At 40.2% G+C, this 22,112-nt stretch overlaps 1 protein-coding gene across 3 annotated transcripts in view; it reads left to right on the forward strand.

The window, feature by feature from the left end:
* Positions 1–1,901: 1,901 nt before the first annotated feature.
* Positions 1,902–22,112, forward strand: part of gria3a (glutamate receptor, ionotropic, AMPA 3a) — a 72,810-nt gene continuing 52,599 nt past the window's right edge. For all 3 annotated transcript variants that reach the window (XR_005443132.1, XM_038709341.1, XM_038709342.1), the window contains exons 1-3: positions 1,902–2,270; positions 2,728–2,886; positions 14,722–14,961. Coding sequence is in view for 2 of the 3 variants with exons in the window: in XM_038709341.1 (XP_038565269.1) it covers positions 2,183–2,270; positions 2,728–2,886; positions 14,722–14,961 (487 nt within the window). In the remaining variant the exon portion in view is untranslated. The remainder of the gene's footprint in view (positions 2,271–2,727; positions 2,887–14,721; positions 14,962–22,112) is intronic.

Genomic DNA, 22,112 nt, shown 5'->3' on the forward strand with positions numbered 1-22,112 from the left:
TATGTAAAAGATTAGAGTTGTATGTAATAAACCACATTCAGATCAATAAGCACAAACATATACCATCAAACATATACTGTATATATATATATATAGTACACACATACACATCAGTTCCAAAACATCACACTCAGTGAGCATAATTGGTGTTGTATTGCTCAGTTAATCTAATGGAATGTAAGAGTTTCCCACAGTGAGTAAGCAATACTGGAGTGAATAGAGCGATTTAACTTCAATGTCTTGAAATAGATAAATGATTAAAGAGAATGAACTTCAGGCAGAAGAGTGGTCGTCCTTAAAAAGATGTGTTCAGTGACTTTGAATTCCATTCTTGTACAGTATTGCACAGTGGAGTACAGAATGCACTTTGTACTACAGCATTATGAAAAACTATATGAACGACTGAAAACCACCTGTGACCTCACTCTGGAGGTGTGATTTGGTAAAACCCTAGATGCTGCATTCAGCACTGGATGCAGACATCAGAGACTGTTGATTTAGACAGGAGTAAATAGAGCTGCAGTGTTCTAAATGAGAAACAGTGCGAAAAAAAAAAAAGAGATAACATGAAGTTTGCAGATTTGTGCTTTAGTAGAACTGTATCCCGCTCTTCATTAGTGGAGCATGTTTGAGATTAGCTTCGGGTTCGCGAACATCGTTAAGTTTTAAGGCCAAATATTACCTGGCAATCAACTCGTTAGGTGATAGAGAAGACTGCATGCTGAGCTGCTGGTGCGGTGATGTAATAATCGTGACTCCATTTCCTCTCATGCGAGTCTGATTGCCAGGCAGAGCACAACTTCCTTGTCATGATAATGGTGTAATAATTGGAAGGACCATGTTAAACCAAAAAACTATTTAAGCCTCTACAAGCGCAAATGTTTTTCTGCACTGATCCCTCCATTGTAGACTCTCTGCTGTCTGTCTGTATTTTGTATTATTTGATTCAGGGTACTGCTGGCTAATGCAACATTTTCTGAAGACTGACAATGTGACACTGTACCCGAGTGTGTCTAAAGATACAAACAGTGACAATCATAATGCTCTGCACTGATATTTTACCACAGAAACGGGCCTTTGTTCCATGTGTCACTAGTGTGAATTCAATTGCACATTGCTGAAATGTCTTTTCACCAATGTTAGTGGAAAAATGAACCCATTCCTACAGTATATCTCACTGATGAATTAAATACATAGATTATTTGGGACATTTACAGCAGAGAAAGTAGATTTTAATGCCACTGTTGCTGTTTTTTTATTTAGAATATTTCCACTGAGAACTCAAATCCCAAACACATCCAAACACATGCGATGGGCCCCAAATTAGGTCGCTGCTCCTAGACTCCCTGCATCACAACTATTCATGCTGACAACAAGATATGTGAACTCAAATGACTTAACACAAGTAAGCCAATTAGGACACTAATATATAACATTAGTTAGGCCACTTGGCAACCAGAGATTAAACAGTGATAAATCAGTGCATTAGCTCCCACATCTACAGTATCTGCACTCAAACACCTGCAGGGGACAGCCTAAGATTATGCTGCTAGTGTGCGGGACTGCTGCTGCATGAGTACAGAGAACACAACACTGAGATAGATAGATAGATAGATAGATAGATAGATAGATAGACAGTAGGTTCACACACTCACAAGTCAGAAATGTACTTTTGGTCCATACTAGATGCCTCTGCCTTTGCACCACACACACCAAACCCACACCAACTCTGCAGTGGCGTGAGGAGGTAGACAGGAGGCTGCTCTTATTATAATTCAACGTCACAGCAAGTTTGATAAACGCCCCCCTTGCCTCCCTCATCTCTCTCTCTCTACATCCCTCCCTCCCTCCTCTCTTCTCCTCTGCTCTCTCTCTCTCTCTGGCCCATTTCAGTGGTCTTTATCCACAGTAAAGAGATCCGCTTTTTCTCTCCTCCTCCTCCTCCTACTCATCCACCACCATCTTTGAGATAAAACACTGGCTTTAGGTCCCCAGCAGCAGCAGCAGCAGAGGGCTGGCGCTGCAGTTGCGCTGGCACACATTCAACGTGGGTGCACACATTGAGTGAGAGAGACCCGCCGCATCTTGTGGATTTCTTTGCGTACAAGCCCGTGTACATGGTTCTCCCTGCGTTTCCTCTGCCACATCCAGACCAGGAGTTGATTTCAGTTCTCGGAGAAAAATGTGGCTTCGCACAATAGCGACAGTCCTTGTTTTATTGTATTTTTGGGGGGACTCGCTGGCAGGGTTTCCAAATCAGATCAACATTGGTAAGTTCAACGGGATATGACTACATATCAGGCTATTTCTTTGTTCTAAATAGGACACGTCTCCTCTAGTCGCACAGATTTGGTTATTTGCATAATTCATTACTAAGTTCACTTCTCTAAAATCCAGAAGGCTGTGGGATCCTGCGTGTCTTTTTAGGTGGTTTGGTAAAAAAATAGAGTTGATCCAAATTACCAAAATGCGAGTTTCAGTATCCGCAGTGCATTATTTAATGAGTGTTGGGTCATCACATTTATTTCTGCTTGTCCTCTCTTAAAATTAGATGACCCATTCATCTGTACAGTAATGCGTAGACTGATTGTAGGGCACTGCCATCACTCTGTAAATAAGTAGCCTAATATCCTGATCAGGTGAATAAAAAGTGCGTCCTTTGTGTATGCATATTTTGTGTATTAACTCATTAGAGCACAGTTATATGTGACATTTTCTTTCCTGTAGGTGGACTGTTCATGCGCTCTACAGTGCAGGAGCACAGCGCCTTCAGGTTTGCTGTCCAGCTGTATAACACCAACCAGAATGTGACGGAGAAACCCTTCCACCTCAATTACAATGTTGACAACCTGGAGTCCTCCAACAGTTTCTCTGTCACACACGCCTGTGAGTAGTTATACACGGTATTAACTGGTTAATAAGAATATTCACTGCTTAAGAACAGCAGGAAATCGTCCTTTTGGTAAACAAAAAGACGACGCAATTATATTTTGGCTAAGTTGTATCCATGATGAATCCCCCCCCCCCACACACACACACACAACACACACACACACAGTAGCCTATGGGAAATATTTTTACTGTAATTGTCTCATTGGCAGGCCAATCCAAAAATTACACAGATGTTTATGAACTGAAATTGGCTTTAAAAAACAAACAAACAACAGACACCTGCCAAGAGTCTGGCTTTATATAGGCTACTAACTCCTCAGTCCTGCAATCCACAATTCACAGGCGGGGTGATGGAGCATGATGGCCTGTAACACAGTGATTTAGGCTAATTCAGTAATTCCTAATGAGCAAGCACTGTGATGACTTAACTTAAAAGTGGGGAAAACAAACGTTGCTGTTATGGTTGTTGTAGTATCTGGCTGTGACAGTCTTTGGTTACAAGTGTAGTGTGGTGGTGTCTACTGGTGAAACTGGTTGAATCATACAAATTATTGCATTTGAACTTGTCATTCTCCTTAAACCTTCCCGGCTCTCTGCTGTCCAATAAAAAAAAAGAAATCAAATCATCCCAAAGTAATCTTCACCTCTGACCACCTTCATAATTAAGTATTTGTGGAATATTTGAAATGTAAAAATTGGCTTTTTAGTTGTCATGTCACTAGTTACCCATTTGTCAATGTGTTTGGGTCCAAATTTGATAGTAAGTCCCTTTGAAAATTATTTAAAATTTCACATTAGGTTATTATACCAGTAGCACAGCGGTTTACATTCTTCTGACTACGCTTTTGATGGATAAATGGCCTAATGTATCAACATGTAACACGTGATGGATTTGATAGGAAGGGCTGTGGAGTGTGAGATGGCTTCATAATTGGTCTACTAGTCACTCCTCTGCCATGTAGGGCACCAAGTTCTGTCTGGAGAATTAATTTGTTATCCCTCTTCCCACCAACTGCACTTCACACTTCACGCTAGGATCAGCTGCAGCTCTCCAAACTCTGTCAGCTGCCATAGAGATTGGCTGTGTAACCTAATGAAGTGAGAAAAGGGCCAAGAAAGGAAAGGAAAATTGAACACAATTGTACCTCATACATCTAGGGCTCGGCTATAATAAAAATGCAAAATGCTGTTGAGATGATGTAGTTGGTGGGGAAAAAAAGCAGCAGCCTTGGGGAGAGGTTGCAGGGAGATGCAAGTATACTCAAATTCACACAGCCACACCTTTACACTGTCCAGTTCGACCACACCCTTGAACTGACGGCTGCTGAGTAATTACACTGGGACGGTGGTGGGGTCAGTGCTTAGCTCAAGGGCACTTCAGCAGTTGCTACTGTGGGAGAAATGAATGTTACATGCTTGGCTCTTGGTTTTTCATTTCAAGAAGGTCAAAAGCAAGCCACTTCTTGTGACAATGTAAATGACCTGATTTTACTCCAGTCATCTTTAACCGTTGTCTTGTGGCTACACTCAAATAACTTCATTACAAACAATATTAGTACATGTTTTGAGGCTACTTTTTGGATTTGTTGTCATCTCACCTTCTACCAAGTTTTTGTAAGGAACCAAATTAATGCATTCTGTGGAGCTCTGTAGAGTTTAACAGAGAACATAGAGGCCAAAACCAATTCACTCTGGCCACTCTAGCCAGGATTCACTCTGAGTAAACCTGAATCCATTGTCTTTGAAAGAAACTCAAGGTTTTTCTTCCTAAATGATAAGAAGGAAAAAAAACAAGATAATCGAGAGGATTCATTTTAGCAAGATAGGCTGATGCAAGCTAGGCTAAATGTTTCCCAGTTGAGTAGCTCATTATGCAGACCAGCCAGGCCAGCTAAGACTAAGGCACTGCTTGAAAATGCACTAAACGATTTGTATTTTAGTAGTCTGGATTGCGTAAGTCCCTGCTTGCCTGTTAGGTGTTGATGGAGCAAATTAATGTGATGGTTATTATCTGACACATTTCTATTCTGGCAAGAGTTACAGGTTAGTCATTTCTGTGCTTTCCTACAGCTCACATTGTGTGATTTTGGTCATATTATTGTCTACAAAATGTCCCCTTTATGTTAAGAAATGAATGAATGAATGAAATAATCAGTTGTATAAATGAGAGGAATTAGTTTTTGTTGTTTTGTGGAGTTTGTTGAATGGCTTGTGAATGGAATAAAGCAGGACAACACTGCTGTCCTCCAGCTGGGTCAGTATATAATGATTGTTACAAATCCCTGATGGTGGATGACTGTGTTATTGGCATTGCGGATCAATAGGTGGAAGGCTATAGTCCAGCGGTAGTGTGTGTGTGTGTGTGTGTGTGTGGCTTCAGTTTGCTCTCCTGGATGGAAAAATCAATCCTCACCAAGCTTTCATTTTCTCTATATCAGTCCCTCTCTACTAATATGTGGCTGTGGCCAAAAACACTGAATATTCAGTTTGATGCTTGCATTGCAGCTATGAAAGTAAAAAAAGACCCCTGTAAAAAGCCAATGATACATCTGCAGCAAACAATTTCCAGTCATTGCAACTTGACTGAATTGATTTCGACAAAGATAACTGCACTTTTGTGTTTATTAGCTCACCAATTTGTGTGGTTGGCTAGAGTGAAGCTGCAGGATGTATTGAGTATTGATGTGACACCTTGCCCCAGGGCAGGACAGATTGTGTGCGTAAATGCAGAAATGGGAGGGTTATATCATTTGAGACTGAGGTCAGTTCAGGAAGAGACAGTGGAGACAAGCAGGGAGGAGTTAAACCAAGTGCATGGGGGATTATTGTTTTTGGATATGGTGACAGGCTAGAAAGCGGGAATCTATCATTATTTCCAAAGCATTTACTGTGTTTGTGTTTAGTATTACACTACTTTACACTCATTCACATGAGTGTAAAGTGCTTGTAAATGAATTGAAATTTGCTGGCACATATTTAGTTATAGTTGATGTTTCCAATCTGCTGTACCACTATGCTATGTAACGCATGCTATGTAAAAATCATGCATTTAAAAAAACAAAAACAACTGTCCTTTATCACTTATCTTGTCTAAAGTGGCAGCAGGATTAATTTTAATTTGTTCAATTTGACTTTCTTATTTGAGCATTTATTATAGCTACCTATCCACCCTCTGCAATGACTCAACCAGTGTGATGCTGCTCAGACAGAGGCTAATGTTAGAGCACTTCAGTGTGTAGGCAATGGACAGTCCCACTAATGCAGCATAGACCAGTTTATGTAGCCAGATCTCCTCCACCTCCTCTTCTTCTTCTTCTTCTTCTTCTTTTGCATTATTATTATTGTGGTGGTGACTACACTGACTCATAATCTGTGTCCAAATAAGGACATTTTAATGTTTACAATGCTTCTATTCACATTTACCATGTGAAAAAGTATACTTACTGCATTGATGCTAATTGCCCATTATATTTTTTTGCCCATTAATTTTTTTGCCTTGTTGTTTGCAAACAAACAGTGCAGGCGCCTGATGGAGGAGCAGCAGCTCGGAACATTCAAATTCCAATGCGTTATTTAAACAGCTTCAAGATAATATGGGTTTTAAGTAAAACAGAGCTGTGTAGGAAAGGTGAATTGATTACCCTTGTCCGATGTAAAAGTCATATTGTTCTTGGTTGGCTGGTATACTGGATTATATGCTCTAATGGTGTAGTATTCAATACATTATTTAAAGTAATAGTCCAAAATTTTGGGGAAAACACGTTAATTTGCTTTCTTACAGAGTTAGATGAGAAGATGTATATCAAAATGTCGGTTTGCTAAATATGAAGCCATACAGCTTGGTTTAGCACAGACTGTAAAAAGGGGGAAAAAGCAAGCCAGCTCGGTCCAGTGAGACAGAATCCACCTACCAGCACCAAAAGTTCACTAATTAATATGTTATATCTTCTTTATTTAATTTGTACAAAAACCTAAATATAAAGACGACACATTTTGGTATTACAGGGGGATTATGTGCTGGACTATTTTTTTCACTGTGAGTTGTTGGACAACTAGCAAAATAAACATAACATGTTAATTAGTGAGCTATAGAGGTGCAGGTATGCGGCCAAGCTAGCTGTTTCCCCCTGTTTCCAGTCTTTGCGCAAAGCTAAGCAGAACAACTGACAAACATAAACATACAAACATGAAAGTGGCATCTATGTTCTCATGTAACTCTTGGCGGAAAATCAAATAAGCGTGTTTCAAAAAAGGTCTAACTGCTTACGAATACAATAACACACAGAGAACCATCATTTAAGAAGCTGTGTGGTTTCTGGAAGAAGAAAATAATTTTCCATTAGTGGACGTTTTCACTAAATGCATGAAAATATTGTAATATCTAAAGGAAAATGTCAATGTGGCAGTGCTTTACATAATTTTTGCTGTAGCTACCGTAGAAAAACGAACATGCTGGAATGTAACCAAACAATATATAACCTTGGTCCATCATAACTCTGAACTCATTTAAACCGACAAGTCATGAATGATGCATGAGCACCACAGACAAGGTTGTCAAATTGTTTGACCTGAGGGAGAGCATTCTGCATGATAGTTTGTATCTTAATCCACACTCTTTGGCCAGAATAATAAATGTGCATAATGTAATAAGTGATTATTTATATATATTTTTTTATATTGCAGCATCGGAGAGGTCACTGATAATCAGTGGACTAAACTCTTGGCTTTAAAGGCACATGCCTAAATTAAATTATCAAAACTTGATCAGCATGAAAAACATGTTCACCACCTATCCTTCGATATTTGGACAGACAGACATCCTGTAGGTTTGTGTTTCATGTGAAAGCTTTAAATGGATCCTCTCTATTGGGGAGCCCTTGAACAGAAAGAGACACTTACCCAAAAGCATGTCCTTTTATCACGATGCACTGATAAAAATATCTGAGGTACTGCCACTGCAGACAGAGTCCTGTCAGTTTGGATGACCTACACCAAGTTGACAAGTACTCATCCTCAGATTTGTCATGGCGTTCTCACGGGGAAGCAACACAAAAACATAAAAGCTTTCACAATGTCTTAAAATAAAAATTTTATAAATTCATCCATCTAAAGAGTGATTTCAGTTGCAGGCAGTGCCATTTTCTAACTGATACTTTCCCTGACATGAATACATGACTTGACCCTTAGTTTAATAAGGGCTTTTCGGGTGTATTGCTGTGGGGCAAGACAACACTCATGCGTCATCATGCGGCATAAATGCGTTAGCTTTCTTTGAATAAAGGAGCACTGATGCTAAAGAAATGACCATTACTACGACCGAGGCTTTTAAATATCAGTCGACGAAGACACCACTGTGAACAGGCTCATGGCTGTTGTAAGAAAGAATCCCATTTCTTGCTTTTCTCAAGCTGAGTCGCTCAACGCTGGCTGGTCATAATACTGTAAAATGGCAGGATAGCACTGAATAGATTCAGGGGCAAGCCACTGGAGATGTGCAGTTAGTCTTTCATCCTGTGCATCAGAATGTGCTTACATGTCAGCGCTGTAACAGAGCGACGGTGATCACTACTGACAAGCCACAGTGATGCTGCAGCAGTTTGTTGCAGTCTTACACAACGTCCTTCAGCCGGGCTGCCTCTGAAAGCTCTGCTGTTACTCACTAAATGTTACCTGAGATTATCCAAGGACAACAAGCTGTGAAATACCCCGAATAATGCAAAAGATCACCTAAGATGCCACCGCGGCAGTGAATAATTTGAGGGAGCTGCTTTCATAAATTTGGAAAAGTTGTGTGCGCCGCTGTTGTTGAATGTAAAAGAGCAAAATCACTTCAGCATTTTAAATTGACTTGAAACAAGAAACAATTCAAGCCTCATTAGTTTTTTTTTACATGTCCTTTATAATACTGAGCACCAGAACCGGTGATCAGAGTTGATGAATTGTGAAAGGGTAAGAGCTGTGTTTTATAATTAATTTTAATCTATAAAATTATAGTAAATATAGATTAAAATTAAGAATTTTGATGTTTTATCAAGTTAAATGGAATTACTTTGCACACAGTCGCAAAATGTTCCACTTTACTCACAAACATTTGCAACTGCTTGATTTATTTTTTTTATGTAAATCTGTGTTCCATTGTCTTCTGTGGCATTACAGACTTTCTAAATTGAGTGTGTTGTATTCCTCTGCCTTTTATAAAAGTGGTCCTTGGATGATGTGGCAGTATGCAGTATATGCAAAGCATGTGTAGGTGGAGTGTAAGCAGTGCTTTTACTGCTGTACAGTGAAATATTAAAGTGTATTCTTCCATACAAGACTAATATAGCCGCAGGCCCTGACTGTATATCACTGCTGTAGATATCCTTCTGTCATGTTGTTTTAGCATGTGGGCTAAATCCAGTGGTATTTCTCAGATTAGGGCTAATCCAACAAGTGTTGCTTGCTTTTTATTGTGAGTATCTGCAGGGGGTAACCCAAAGGAAGAAAATGTGGCTTTTACCGCATAAAGCTGTAATCGGCAGAGGAGAGGGAATTCCAGCCAATGTGCAATCACACTGCCCGAGGAGAAACACCTACTCACGCTTCTGTCTCTATATGCCCTCTGCTTTCTCTGTGGTTGGTCAACTGAGACAAATTGCACAACAATGCAGACTGTAACGCAGATACAAATATGAAACACAGATGTCATAACACAGAGATCATCTAAACAGCGTGCACTTTTGACTTCATTCAAATTTTCATCTCAAAACATTTACTGTGATTTTATGCTGAAATTGAACTGGTAAAAATTGACTGGTACTGACATTCCCATCATAGCCCAGTTTTAAATTTTATTTTTTCATATTGATGTTTCACAGTGAATGCAATCTAAACACCATTTACAAAATCAAAGTTCACAATCGTTTCATTTAAAGTACAGCAGAATTAGGCTCTGGACGACATTGTGAATTATGCTATTGATGATGCACTTTCAAACATGGAAATTTAAAAATAGGATTACTGGGACTGACTTTCAGGTTTGTCCTACATCATAACTCACTTATGCTCTAAATAGGTTTGAAGGAGTAAGATGTCCAAATGAAATGGAACAAAATATTTTGAATTCTTAAAGGTCAAACACATTTCAATGGATTATGTGGAAGTTACCAGAGGATTTTAAGGATCGATGCAGGACAGAAATCGAATCAACCAAGCTCTCATTTCATTCTTTGGAAACAGACATCAACAATGGTTAGAGTAAGGATGTGCACAGTTATCATATCATCAGTACTTTAGAAAATTGAATTGCAGGCTTTTCACATCTTTCTGCTGAGACATTGCTCATGAATAGAGTGCACTTTAATTTGTTTATGATTCCTGTACACAACACTTGCATTGGAAAGTAGGCCTTAAGGCATTCATTGGATAAAAACAAAATATACTTATATGGGTGTATATTTATTAAGTTTTCCTGCATTATGAGCTGTAAAAAGACTGTTGTTCCACACTTTCAAAGTCCGAATACATGCCTATCAGAATGTAGCCTAGATGTCATGGTGGGTTAGGCAGGGCAACAGGGATTGGACCCAAATGCAGACAGAACAGGTAGACTGGTGCAATTCAATGATTTATTAGATGATAAAGGCAAATACAGGTACTGTATCAGAAACTAGAAGGTAATTCCCAACAAGACAACTCGGATGAACTGGCAAGGGGAGTGAACTGTTATAAATGGCTGAGTGGGTGATAAGGGAATGAGTTGCAGGCGAGGAGTGGGTGGAGTGTGTCAGGTAACAGCAGAGCAGATGAGGGAAGTGAGAACAGGTGTGTAGCTGGGTGTGGAAGTCAAGTGATAGGGAAGGAAGGAATGTCCAAGGGCATCTGGTAGACAGCTTGAGGATAGCAGGTCTTAGGAGGTAGAGACAGGGACAAAGAGCAATGCAGAGGGCTGGGGACAAGAGTGTGGCTAAAACAGTGACAGTAGAATCTGCAGAATATAGTAATGCACCTAAAGTCGGTGATTGACTGCCCAACCTCTTTAGTGTCTCATTGTCTGCTGCCCGGTGCATGCTGGGAGGGCTTGAGCCTCTTCATGTCTCTATGAAAGCTGAAACTGAATTATTGAGAGTGTCAGAGACACAAACAGAGTTCTGAGATATTGCCACAACATCCCTGTACATCCTGTCTGGCTGCCACACTGAACGTCTGCTGGCAGAATGCAAAGATGCTAAGGAAACGTATTACTCGGGATAACAGGGGAGGGGGGTTGGCTGTGGTTTCTGACCCTGCAAATCATCATTCAGAAGATGGCACAGCTTAGCTGCCCGGCTCGTTTCCACGAGGAAACACTGAATTTGCTGAGTGTCTGACAGTCAGCACATTTACAAGATTTGTTGGCATTCTCCATCCAGCCTAGTAATGCTGTCTCATTTAATGATCTCATTTGAAACATTAGTGGGAAAAGATCTTGATTACTTTTGTTCAGTCAATCACAACACTTACTTTGTTTCCTCCAAGTTTTTGTGATTTAACATTTTCTATATGTTTTGATGTAACATGCTACTCTTAATACACTATATCAATATTGTTAGTTTGGCAGGAATAAGGCATAATTCATTCTCGGAGCTGGGCGTTAGAGGCAATCTGTGAATCATGAAGGGGAAATAGATCACCTTGATTTACATTTCATAGTTGTTCCCACAGTTGTACATCATGCAGAGGTTACACAACCCCACATGTGACAACAGGGGTGAATGGTCAGGATGTCACAATGTGCACTGACATTTGTGTGTCATTCATTCATTTGTGACATCTTGATTCATTTATAGTAGGAAACGAATTGTCGGCTGAAATTGAAAATAAAGTACTAATAAAGTATTTAGTGAATATATTCAGTGTTAGTTAGTTTCTCCTTGACCCCATGCTTTATAATTGTGGGACAGCAGCTGCATGTTTGTGCTGTGTCCTTTACCTTCTTCTCTTACTGAACACGTGACCCTGGGACAGGACAGGTATTCCCATGTGGCTGAGACGAGCACAACCTCCCTCTCCCTCAGGAAAACAAACCGACAAGTCCTGCTGCTCCCTTCTCCTTCAGTATCGCTGCAGGCATTTCTCTAAGATAGCAGCAGAAAAATGTCTTCCCACCAGGCAGGAGCACACGCCCTAGCAGGTTATTTGTTATCGTCACAAAAAGTAAAGTCGTTGTCCTCATTTGTCCAAGTGCGATATCCAGTTCCCTCAAACCTTGAGGCTCTCACCACAGACTAAGAAAGTTCACCTGCACAAGTCAGTGCAAGTCCTCCTCTATCCTTTTCCTCATTCCCACTTTCTTATATGCATAAAGTTACATTTTCTCACTGGGTGTGTTCCCTTTTACAGGCGAGGACAGCAGCCCCCCCTCTGTTCCCCCTCAGCAATAGAGCTTTAAGAATTCACTTTGTAGGCTCAGCTCTGCTGTGCACATACACTACAGGTTCATCCCTACATCAGCAAGCTTTATGATAGACTCAAAAAAGATTCCCCAGCTGTCTGCAGGAGAGAGCCTCAAAGCTGCAAAGCCCTGAGTTTCGGGAAGACGCACGACAGTGTTGGTCCTACTTCTTCAATGCTGCATCTACCTGTTAAGTTTGACGAGGTAGCGAGAGCTGAAGAGAAGCAGAGAAATGGGTGGGGGAGAAAAGGATAAAGCAACAGTAATGACAGGCCGGTGTGGGTATTGGAGGAAATACGATGGAAGTGGACGGAAAGCGAAGAGAGGTGAATTTTTCCAGTTGGATATTAATCATGCACACAAAGCCTGTCTCAGTATTCTAAACAGAAATGGACAGAGCCTGCAGTGCAAAGATATAGCTCCACATCCCTTCTGTCATAAAGTAAATGATGCGTATCTTTATTGTTGACCATGATCAGGGGAATTCAATGTAGTTGACTAGTGTTCACTGTTTCATGAGCCCAAATATATGATTTCATTAGTCCTTTCAGAGAACAGGCTGTCTATTTAACCTTGACAAACAAAATGCTTTTGCTGCTATTTTGAGAATAGAATTGGATGATATTAGATGAGCTGAGAAGTGTTAATTTAATGGCTTCCCTCTATTCTTTTTGGATAACATGAGCTGAATATTGACTGCTGCAGAAGAAATTTGTGAATGTGTAATTTGAGGAAATCTGTGTTGAGTTCAATCACGTTATACTGTGAGGAGCTACTGTGAAGCATGCTCAATCCAAAACTGAATAGATGATTATGAAGGGAAAGATGTAATTCAAAGCCCATTGAGTCCGTGAAATGAAGCTTAAAGATTGTTCTTCACATCTAAAACAATGGTGCAGCAGCCCCAGGAAGATTTTTGCCTCTGATTAAAGCATCATCTTTTACCAGTAATACCAAACAGGTTCAGCTTTTATTTCTGTGGATGCCTGTGTTTGTTGAATATTTGTGATAAGTGTCGACCGAAAAGCTATCAAGGATGTGTGGATGACTGAGTGGTTGTCTTAATTTAATGCTGAACAAAAGCAAATTTTTAACCAATCTTATTTAAAGTGTAAAATTCATTTCCTCCTGTGTATTGCAATGATCCCCAAAATATATGTTTCCGAATTTCAACTAACAATTTGGCATATGATGGCTATAATAAGGGTACAAAGCACATGCTTAAATAATGCATAACTATGTTGTATCTTAGCAACAACGTTGCTTAATTTTAAAGTTTTATTTGGATGACATTTTACTGCTTTTTTAGAAATGTTAATTAATAATTAGCAGATACATTCTTTCAGTGAATGTACAGTAAGTCATTTGCAGCTTAGTATCAGGACATGGCTTTTCTTAGTGGACACAGTCCAATAGTTACTATCTCATGTGAGAAGTAATGACAAAGTTATGATGAACTCATAATTAGATAATACTTGTACAAGTAATCATTTGCAGCTTGCTTTACTTAAGGAGATACATGTTAACCAGGAAACTGGGGACAGGGTGGAGTTTCCTCAGATTAACTGGATTTCAACACACATATTTTCAAAACAGATACCTCATTTAATCTGATCATTTGCATAATAACATGATTAAATATTGATTACAGGTACTGAGCAGCTTCTGTGAACAGTGCTGGAATCTGCATATTGAGCTGAGGGTCAGCATACTAGAGCAGCTCTATAGGTTTGACCAATATTTGCTGCAGTTATAAGAAACATTAATACAAATCCTTGATACAGACCTGCTTGGTCTTACTAAAACCATTTAGTGTGTACAAATAAAATAAAATAGTTAACACTTTGTAACACCAAGTGTCTGATGCACTGAGCGTTTATGGCCGGAGCTCATTTCCAGAGGCCTGCCGCCCGCAGATGGCAGCAGATACGGCTTGTTATAAATCTTTTATACTGCAGCGCTCGCACATTTGCATGCTCATGTTTCAGGATATTTGTCCATTAGGAGCTGTGGCCAGTGTACTGATTCCCCCTATTATTTCTAGTTGATTACCCAAGCAGTTGCATTTAGACCAAGGAGAAGTGAAGGGCAACCGGGCAGCAGAGCATGACCAATGGGGAACAGACATCCCACATGGCGCCCATTTATTCATATAGCCTCTGCTTCATTTGGAAGATTACCATGCCATCATGAATTTGCTCACATCTCAACCTTACATTACCTTATTACAAGTTTTTTACCCCTACATTGTTCATTAGTTGACTCTGCAACTTCCAGTATGTCATGAAATGTGGACCACACCTTTGTTTGAAAGGCCAGTTTGTGCTGCTTCTTGGTATCCCTTCTGACTGAAGGCTGATCATAAATTACTTTGCGCTAGTCCCTGACCTAAACCTGCTGTCTGTCCCTGTCACCAGTCTGCTCCCAGTTCTCCCGAGGAGTTTACGCCATCTTCGGCTTCTACGACAGGAAGTCCATGAACACGCTGACCTCCTTCTGCGGGGCGCTGCACACCTCCTTCATTACGCCCAGCTTCCCCATCGATGCTGACGTGCAGTTTGTCATCCAGATGAGGCCGAGTTTGCGAGGAGCTGTTCTCAGTCTGCTGGACCATTATAAGTGGGAGAAGTTTGTCTACCTTTACGACACTGACAGAGGTAAGAGTGGCTTTCTGAGAGAGCAAGACACACACCCCCACACCTATGAAACCACCAAAAGATTTTCAGTAGGAGACAGATGAGTAGTGCAGAACATCTCATTGCTAGACAAAGTAGAAGAAGTAATCGGGATGCCAAGCCCTGCTCACGCAGATGTGTTATTATAGAGTGTATATGATCAGTCTTTAATATGTAAATCCATCATCCCCAATCCTCATCCTAAATAGTCTGATACATTTTAATCTATGCCAGTAATGATCCTAAATTGCCTCGCTATGTGGCTGAATGCTGCTCACAGAGGGAGTCAATAGCTCCTTGCTTCCGAGGAATGAGTCATTCACAGGTGCTGCTGATCCGCCGCCGTAGTATGACTCCAGCCGCCTGAGCCCCTAATCCTCGGCATTCTCTGACTATCATTTAGTTCTAATTGGATTATATAAAGACAGAACACAACATACTGTAACTTCTGTATGTGCTTCATGGCCTCCCACTCCCCTCATTTAGGCCAACTATTTACAGACTTTGTGTCTTTGTCGTCCTCTGAGGGCCAGCCTCTAAAAGGGCTGCGTTAAGAAAGAGCACAACAATCTGGGCTGTGTAGACTGGACCACAAGTTGGCCGTTGTCAGCAGCAATGACATACTGCATGATGTGATTCCATTTGTATTTTCAAGTCTTGTTAAAATCAGCCCTTAGATGTAGAGATTTTCTGGGTGCAGTCTCTGCTGTTAAATGTGCCAAGCTGTTCAGAGCTGTGCATTCCAAGTATTTTTAAACTGACATAGAGCATTTCTAGGACAAGTGCACTCCTTTTCCACTTCCCCCGCCTCACTTTATATATCTCCAGTTCAGGTGGGTGTCTAAGCTGCTGCTCAGTCATGAAAATGATTCTCACAGAGCCATTTTGTGCATTTTTAAAACAATTTTTGTCAGTTTTTTTCAACGGATTTATGTCTGACACAAAGTAAGACAAAAGCAACACTTCCATAATTGTGATGTATATGTTCAGGGCCATGTTTGATCTTGATTTCTTTGAACTTGCTGATGTGTCTCTGTGTTTTGGTGGCAGATTGCAGAAGCTGATAATTGGTTGGCTGGCGTGGTTGAGACAAAATGATGATGGAGTTTATAGCCTCTCAATGGCACAATCATCCTTCTTAGAAGTGCTTCCTGATGTGGCCCTTAGAACTCTGCTTGACTTTGTTGGCTTCTTTCACCTGCTGTGTCGAGGCTGACGGGCCACCATCTGTTATACTTTGCGCATTTCAACAGCCTGATACAGTGTAAACACTGTAGTTTAGGATGGATTCCCACACGCTGCACAGCTTGTGTTTGCTGAGAGGCTAGTTAGCCGTCCTATTTTGGCTGCCAGTCCCAGCCTGCTCCTCCCCGTCAAGGCTCTGGAGCAATATAGCCAACACTCATCCAAATGTCAGTTTAATCTTCATTATAGGAACAGGGCTCTATTTAGGGCCACAGAAGGACTTGCAGGGGGCTCTCAAGAGATGTTTGTCTGAGTGACTGTTCATAGTTTGTGTGACGATATGACAGTAATATGCTGCCGAGGCATTTTACAATGACACGTGTAATGCCTGCCCCTTAAGAAGACACTTGCCACATTTGAACAGAGCCTTTTATCAGAACAAAGGCATCCTAAAGTCAGCCTGAAACTGGAAAAATCATTAAAATGAAACAGTGGATCCCCTGCTGTATATCTTGGGGAAGTGGACTCTGTCTTCCCTTTAATCACACTCCATAAAAGGGATTTTTTATCATAGCCTGAATGGATAACTACCACCAAGACTGTGTCCGTATGACAGGATTTTGACTGTAATAGAAAATAAAATGCCCAGAGATACCACTAATTTAACCATGCATGAACTCCGCATTTAATTTTCAATGTGAATTTCAAATAGGATATGGGATTCACATCAAATAGGTGCAGCTTCACTTTCATAATGATGATACCTTCTGCTGACAGCAGTGTTGTACTGATTTAAAAAGTTTTAACTGACATATGCGAAATGATTATTATTATAATGAGTGTAGTTTGTTTCCCACAGCTGCTTTTTACAGAATGGGAGTGTTTCATGCAACCCACGTCTTATTATAAGAACTGATTGTTTGACAAACATAGCTGATACAAAAGGGGAAACTGAAGAAGTCACCCATATCCAAGAGAAGCACAACAAAAAACAGAACAGACTTTACGCCTTGGTCAAATAAAGACACGTTTATCTGCTGCAATGCAACATCACGTTTTTTATCCTGGATGTACTAGTTATGAAATGTCCTCATTAAACAGGTTAATGGCTGCTGGCAGAAAAGACCCCTTGAACTGAGAAACATCTGGACATTACCAGCTGGCCACTGAGAGTAGGCCCACACCAGGTTTTTCATATGTAAATATTTTACAAGGGGGTGCACATGATACCATTCATGCAAGTTAGTAAGACTTTATACTGTAGTACAATCATCCTTGTCAAAGTGATGACAATTTTCAAAGTAATCTCATCCAATCCTACAACAGATTAAAACCATACCGTGTATTAGGGCGGCTGTGGCTCAAGGGGTAACGTGGCGCTTTGAGTGGTCAAAAAGACTCGAATGATACTTCACATCGGCTATACAAGTACAGACCATTTACCATTATTGATTAACAAAACACTTTCATATACCAAAAATCTATTGCAAAACACGTTGTACTATGGTAATTCAAACCACAGAGGGTGAGTGGTGAACTTACTGTCAACATGCTTTGCGCTGCAGTTATTTTAATGACCTCTACAGGCTGCCTCTAAGATAACAAAGATTGTACTGATGTCAAGAGAAACAAAGGTCAGCTTCTGTCGTGAAATATAAAAATCAAAGAAACATTTCCACAAGACATTACAGTCTCAATAGATAAAATCACTTCTTCTAATGTGTGTCTTGGGGGTGATTTTGAGAACCATCGTTTCATGAAAATGATCTCTGTCCTCTCCTCTATAGTGACCTCTAGATATTCTGACTAAAGCAGTAATGTAGATTTATTAATCACTTTGCGGATGTTGTTGCTGACCTTAAGTCTAATACCTATAGTATTACATGCAAATGTCATCCTGCAGTTTTCTTTATTTTTAGCATTTAACGTTTTGAGATAAGTGGTGGGACACTGTACAATTACTCTGTAACAGTGCACTGAAACAATACATAAGCTTTCGTTCGGACACCACACTTTAACAGCAAAATGTTCTTAAAATACCAAAGGCGAAAGTTCTCATTATGCAGAAGAATGGCCACTGTCAGTGTTTTATTATTGTACATCATTGATTTATTATTATTATTCATGCATTATGCATACATGTGTATGCAGCAGTCTAATGTGAAGCAAATACCACACAATCTTCCTCTTACAAATGAAAAGTTGAGTTCATATACAATGAAACTTAACTTGGCTGTCATGTGGCCATCAGCTTATGGTGGATATGATATGATATAATATTTTGGATATGATATGATATATGATACATGAACTTTAGATGGATATGTCTTAGCATTTAAGTGTCCCATAATTGTCACTTGTGCTCAGAGTGTTTATCTAAAGCTAATAGTTATAATCTTTAATTTAGAAAATTAGTGCATCATATTGTCTGAGCTCATCATGTTTTCTATGTCAAATCTGAATTTGTAAATTAACTTTAGATTTTAAACAAATCGAATAGTCATTTAAAGAGTATAGCATTTCCATCTTACATGTAGCAGAATAAAATTCCTAAGTAGCACGAAGTGGACAGAATCAAGTAAAGTACAGGTACCTCAATATTGTATGTACAGTACTTGTGTGAGATCTTACTGTGTAATCTAGTCCTCACTGTCTAATGTAGTCCTCCTGATTCATGAACTCTACATAATGCAAACTAGATCTTAATGTATTTTTGTTGCCATTAAAATGAAGGAGTACAATCTAACAGCCTTAACTGCAGCTTTTCCTGCATTCTCCTGCCTTTCTGACAAATGGGAATGGTCGGGGTGGTGGGGAATTTACATTTGGTGTGCAATCACACTGCCCTTCTGCTGAATGTCTGGTTGGTTTCGTCTCTGCAAGGAAACGTCTGATTAATTGCATGCTGCTAAAGAGCTGCACTCAGCAGTCAGCCACACAGGCTCATTAAGAGAGAGTGGGAGAGAAAGAGAGAGAGACCGAATGGCACAAAGCAGCTGTTCCACTCTGTGAACACCTTACTGCACCTTCCCTCCCAGATGGACACATATCAATACGACCTGAACCCCCCCCCCCCCCCCCCCCCCCCCCCCGTGTCTAAATACTGCTTTCCTCTCAGGCTTTAATATTGGGACTGAGGCAGAGATTTATCAATCAAGCTCTTCTGCTTCAAGAGAGCTGTTTTCCTCCTTGTTAAAGGACTCTATTATGCCTCATAGACAACATAGAAAGAGCAAAGGAGAGCATAACTGGGATACACAGGTAACTGAAAGGTGCTTTTCTGTAAGGTGGGTTTCAAAGGATTCTGAAAAACATGGGTATGTTGCTAACGAGAAAACACAAGGCTGCCACTTTTTAAATTGTCCAAGGTTAGGCAGGACTGTATCAAATTAGATACACTTTCTAAATCGAACAGTGCCTTTTTTCTTCTGTTGGCTTATAAAAACGTATTTATTCGGCTCCATGTTTTTAAGAATCCTCTCTCAGTCAGTGTCAAATGAATTTAAGATTATCCATGGGCATCAGATTGTTTTTAGATTTAGAGAGAGTGTGTGTGTGTTGTGGGTTGACGTCATCGGTGACAACCTCAAAGGGCGGCGTGCATTCAGTGAGAAGATACAGCTGAGGCATTAGCTGTCTCTGAGTTTTTCTGCATGAACCAAACCAAGCTCTCACACCACTATGCCAGATGCCCAAAATGGCACCAATTGATGCAGAGGCAGTACACAACATCAAACAACATTTAAGCTGCAGATTTTCTGCTCCACACTGCAGTATCAAGCTCATTGTATCGACAAAGCCGTTAAGACATAAATTATTAATACAGAATATCAAACATTCTCAGAAGTTTTCCAGCCTAGGAAGTCAGAATTGATCAAATCTGATGCTTTTATTTCTCAGCATGGATAATAAGTGAATTATAAACTCAGACCACCATAAATCACAGAGTTAAATGAACACAGTCACTTGTTATGGACACTCTTGATTTCAAACATGAAGACACATCTTCTCCATGGAACAGATTGGCCAACAGACTTGCACTGCCAAAAATGTAACACACTACTGTAGCTACAGCAACCTTCACAAAGACATTACATAACTTTAAACAGTTGCATCACTTTGTAAATCTGTGTTCTTTGCTTGAAAAGGGGAGTTGTAACGCTTGGCCTTCTTACAGATAGTCTGTACTCTGGGCATCTCTGTGCAACCAGCTCAGTACATGTGAACAAAGTAATTACTGCGCCAGAATACAGGCATTGCTAAACTGTCAGGACAGAAAATGTACATTTGGATCATTCTTGCCCTGCATGCATTCACACAACTTTCAGGCAGTTCCAGTGTAACTAGTTTGGGTAAAAAAGAGCTCATCTCAGTGCAGAGATCATTGTTTCAGGACCTTGGAGAGTTCCTACACCCATCAGCTTTCTATGTTAGCAGTACTGTAACCATTGTTCACATGTTCTTCTTTTCATACCACAATTTTTTTTTACTGTTCAGTTTACATGTTATCTGGTGTTTTTGCAATCTCCAGATGTCACCCCAGCTAAACATCTATGGGAGCAACATGTACTACAGAGAGAATTGGTCCAATGATCTAACTTACTTGTTATGGAGGCATTAAAGTTAATTTGGCCTGAGACATCTTGAAATCTTGTCAAGCTTGATCACTCATGCCTAGCCATATCCCTTACTATGAACAATATACAATCAATGCTTAACATTTCCCCCTGCCTCTCCACTCATAATGCTGCAGCATTTTGAAATCAAGACACAGGGTAATTTTAATCATTGACTATCTAATCAGTGATCTTTAACCACCAGGTGTGATTCCATTTATGCTGCTCTCGTTTGAAATGTCCGTTCACCCCCTTGGGTTCAAAGAGAACACAGTTTAGGAGCAAAGAATTTGGCCTCAGCTTAACATTGTTGTCTCAGCTGCTCACAGAAGACGAAATGGCCTAATCTTCAAATGAATGGAAAAGAAAATGAAGCTGTACGGAGACGGAAAGTGAGGGAAGGAAGAGAGGAGTCAGCAAAGCCTTTGTGCCTCTCCTGCATCAGAAAACAGCAAACGGCACAGAGGGCCAAGCACTGTCAGACATGCTGTCAAATGCGCCAAATGTTTTTTACTTCATGAATTCGGAGCCCTCCTTTATCTGTAAGACATAAGATCAGCAAGCTTTTCATATCAAATCTTCACTAACCTTACCACTTTACATGACCGATTAAGAAACCAGGTGACTAATGTAGGGCCCCTCTGCTTTATAGGTACTTCTCTGTCAGTGTCTTGACTTTTGTCTCTGTGTTGCACAAATGTCTGCTATCTGTTTCAGGACACTTGCTTTCAGGAAATCACAAGGCCATTACACCAGTGGTCTTTTTTGCATTGTAAAAGAGATCAATGTAATGTGTGCTTACCTATTTGCCCAAGAGAAAATGCCATTTTAATTTGCTTAAGAGACGGGAGGGTGTTTTATTTTTATAGTATAGCTGAAAAAGAACAGTCAGTTACTGCAACTCTCACAGATGGGCAAGACCCAGCTTGCTCATTTTCTTTGTATGTGGTTCAAATACAAATGTCTGTGCTTTCTATGTGTGTGTTTTTTCTCTCTCGCGCTGTCTGTCTTTATGTGTATATGACTTCAGAATCTGAACATTCTGTCTCTGGTTCTTTAACAACAACTAAAGTTCATGAATGATGTATTATTTATTTGAAATGTGAAAGAAACTTGCATAAAAGATAAAAGGAAACACAAGGAGAGAGGCCTAACATTCTGTTAGCAACTTTGCAGCCGCCATTAGGTAAGAAATAATCTGTTTGATTAACTCTGATCAGGGGTTTGGCAGGAGTGGGTGGTGTGGGGGTGCAGGGCTCTTTGCAGTTCAGCTAATTTGGAACAGAGAGATGTTATCTGCATTGGTCTGCATTGGGAGTAGGCGGTGTTAGG

The sequence above is a fragment of the Micropterus salmoides genome, unplaced genomic scaffold (assembly GCF_014851395.1).
Source record: "Micropterus salmoides isolate LMB-PRFRI ecotype aquatic unplaced genomic scaffold, ASM1485139v1 Ms_hic_scaffold_9, whole genome shotgun sequence".
Taxonomy (NCBI): domain Eukaryota; kingdom Metazoa; phylum Chordata; class Actinopteri; order Centrarchiformes; family Centrarchidae; genus Micropterus; species Micropterus salmoides.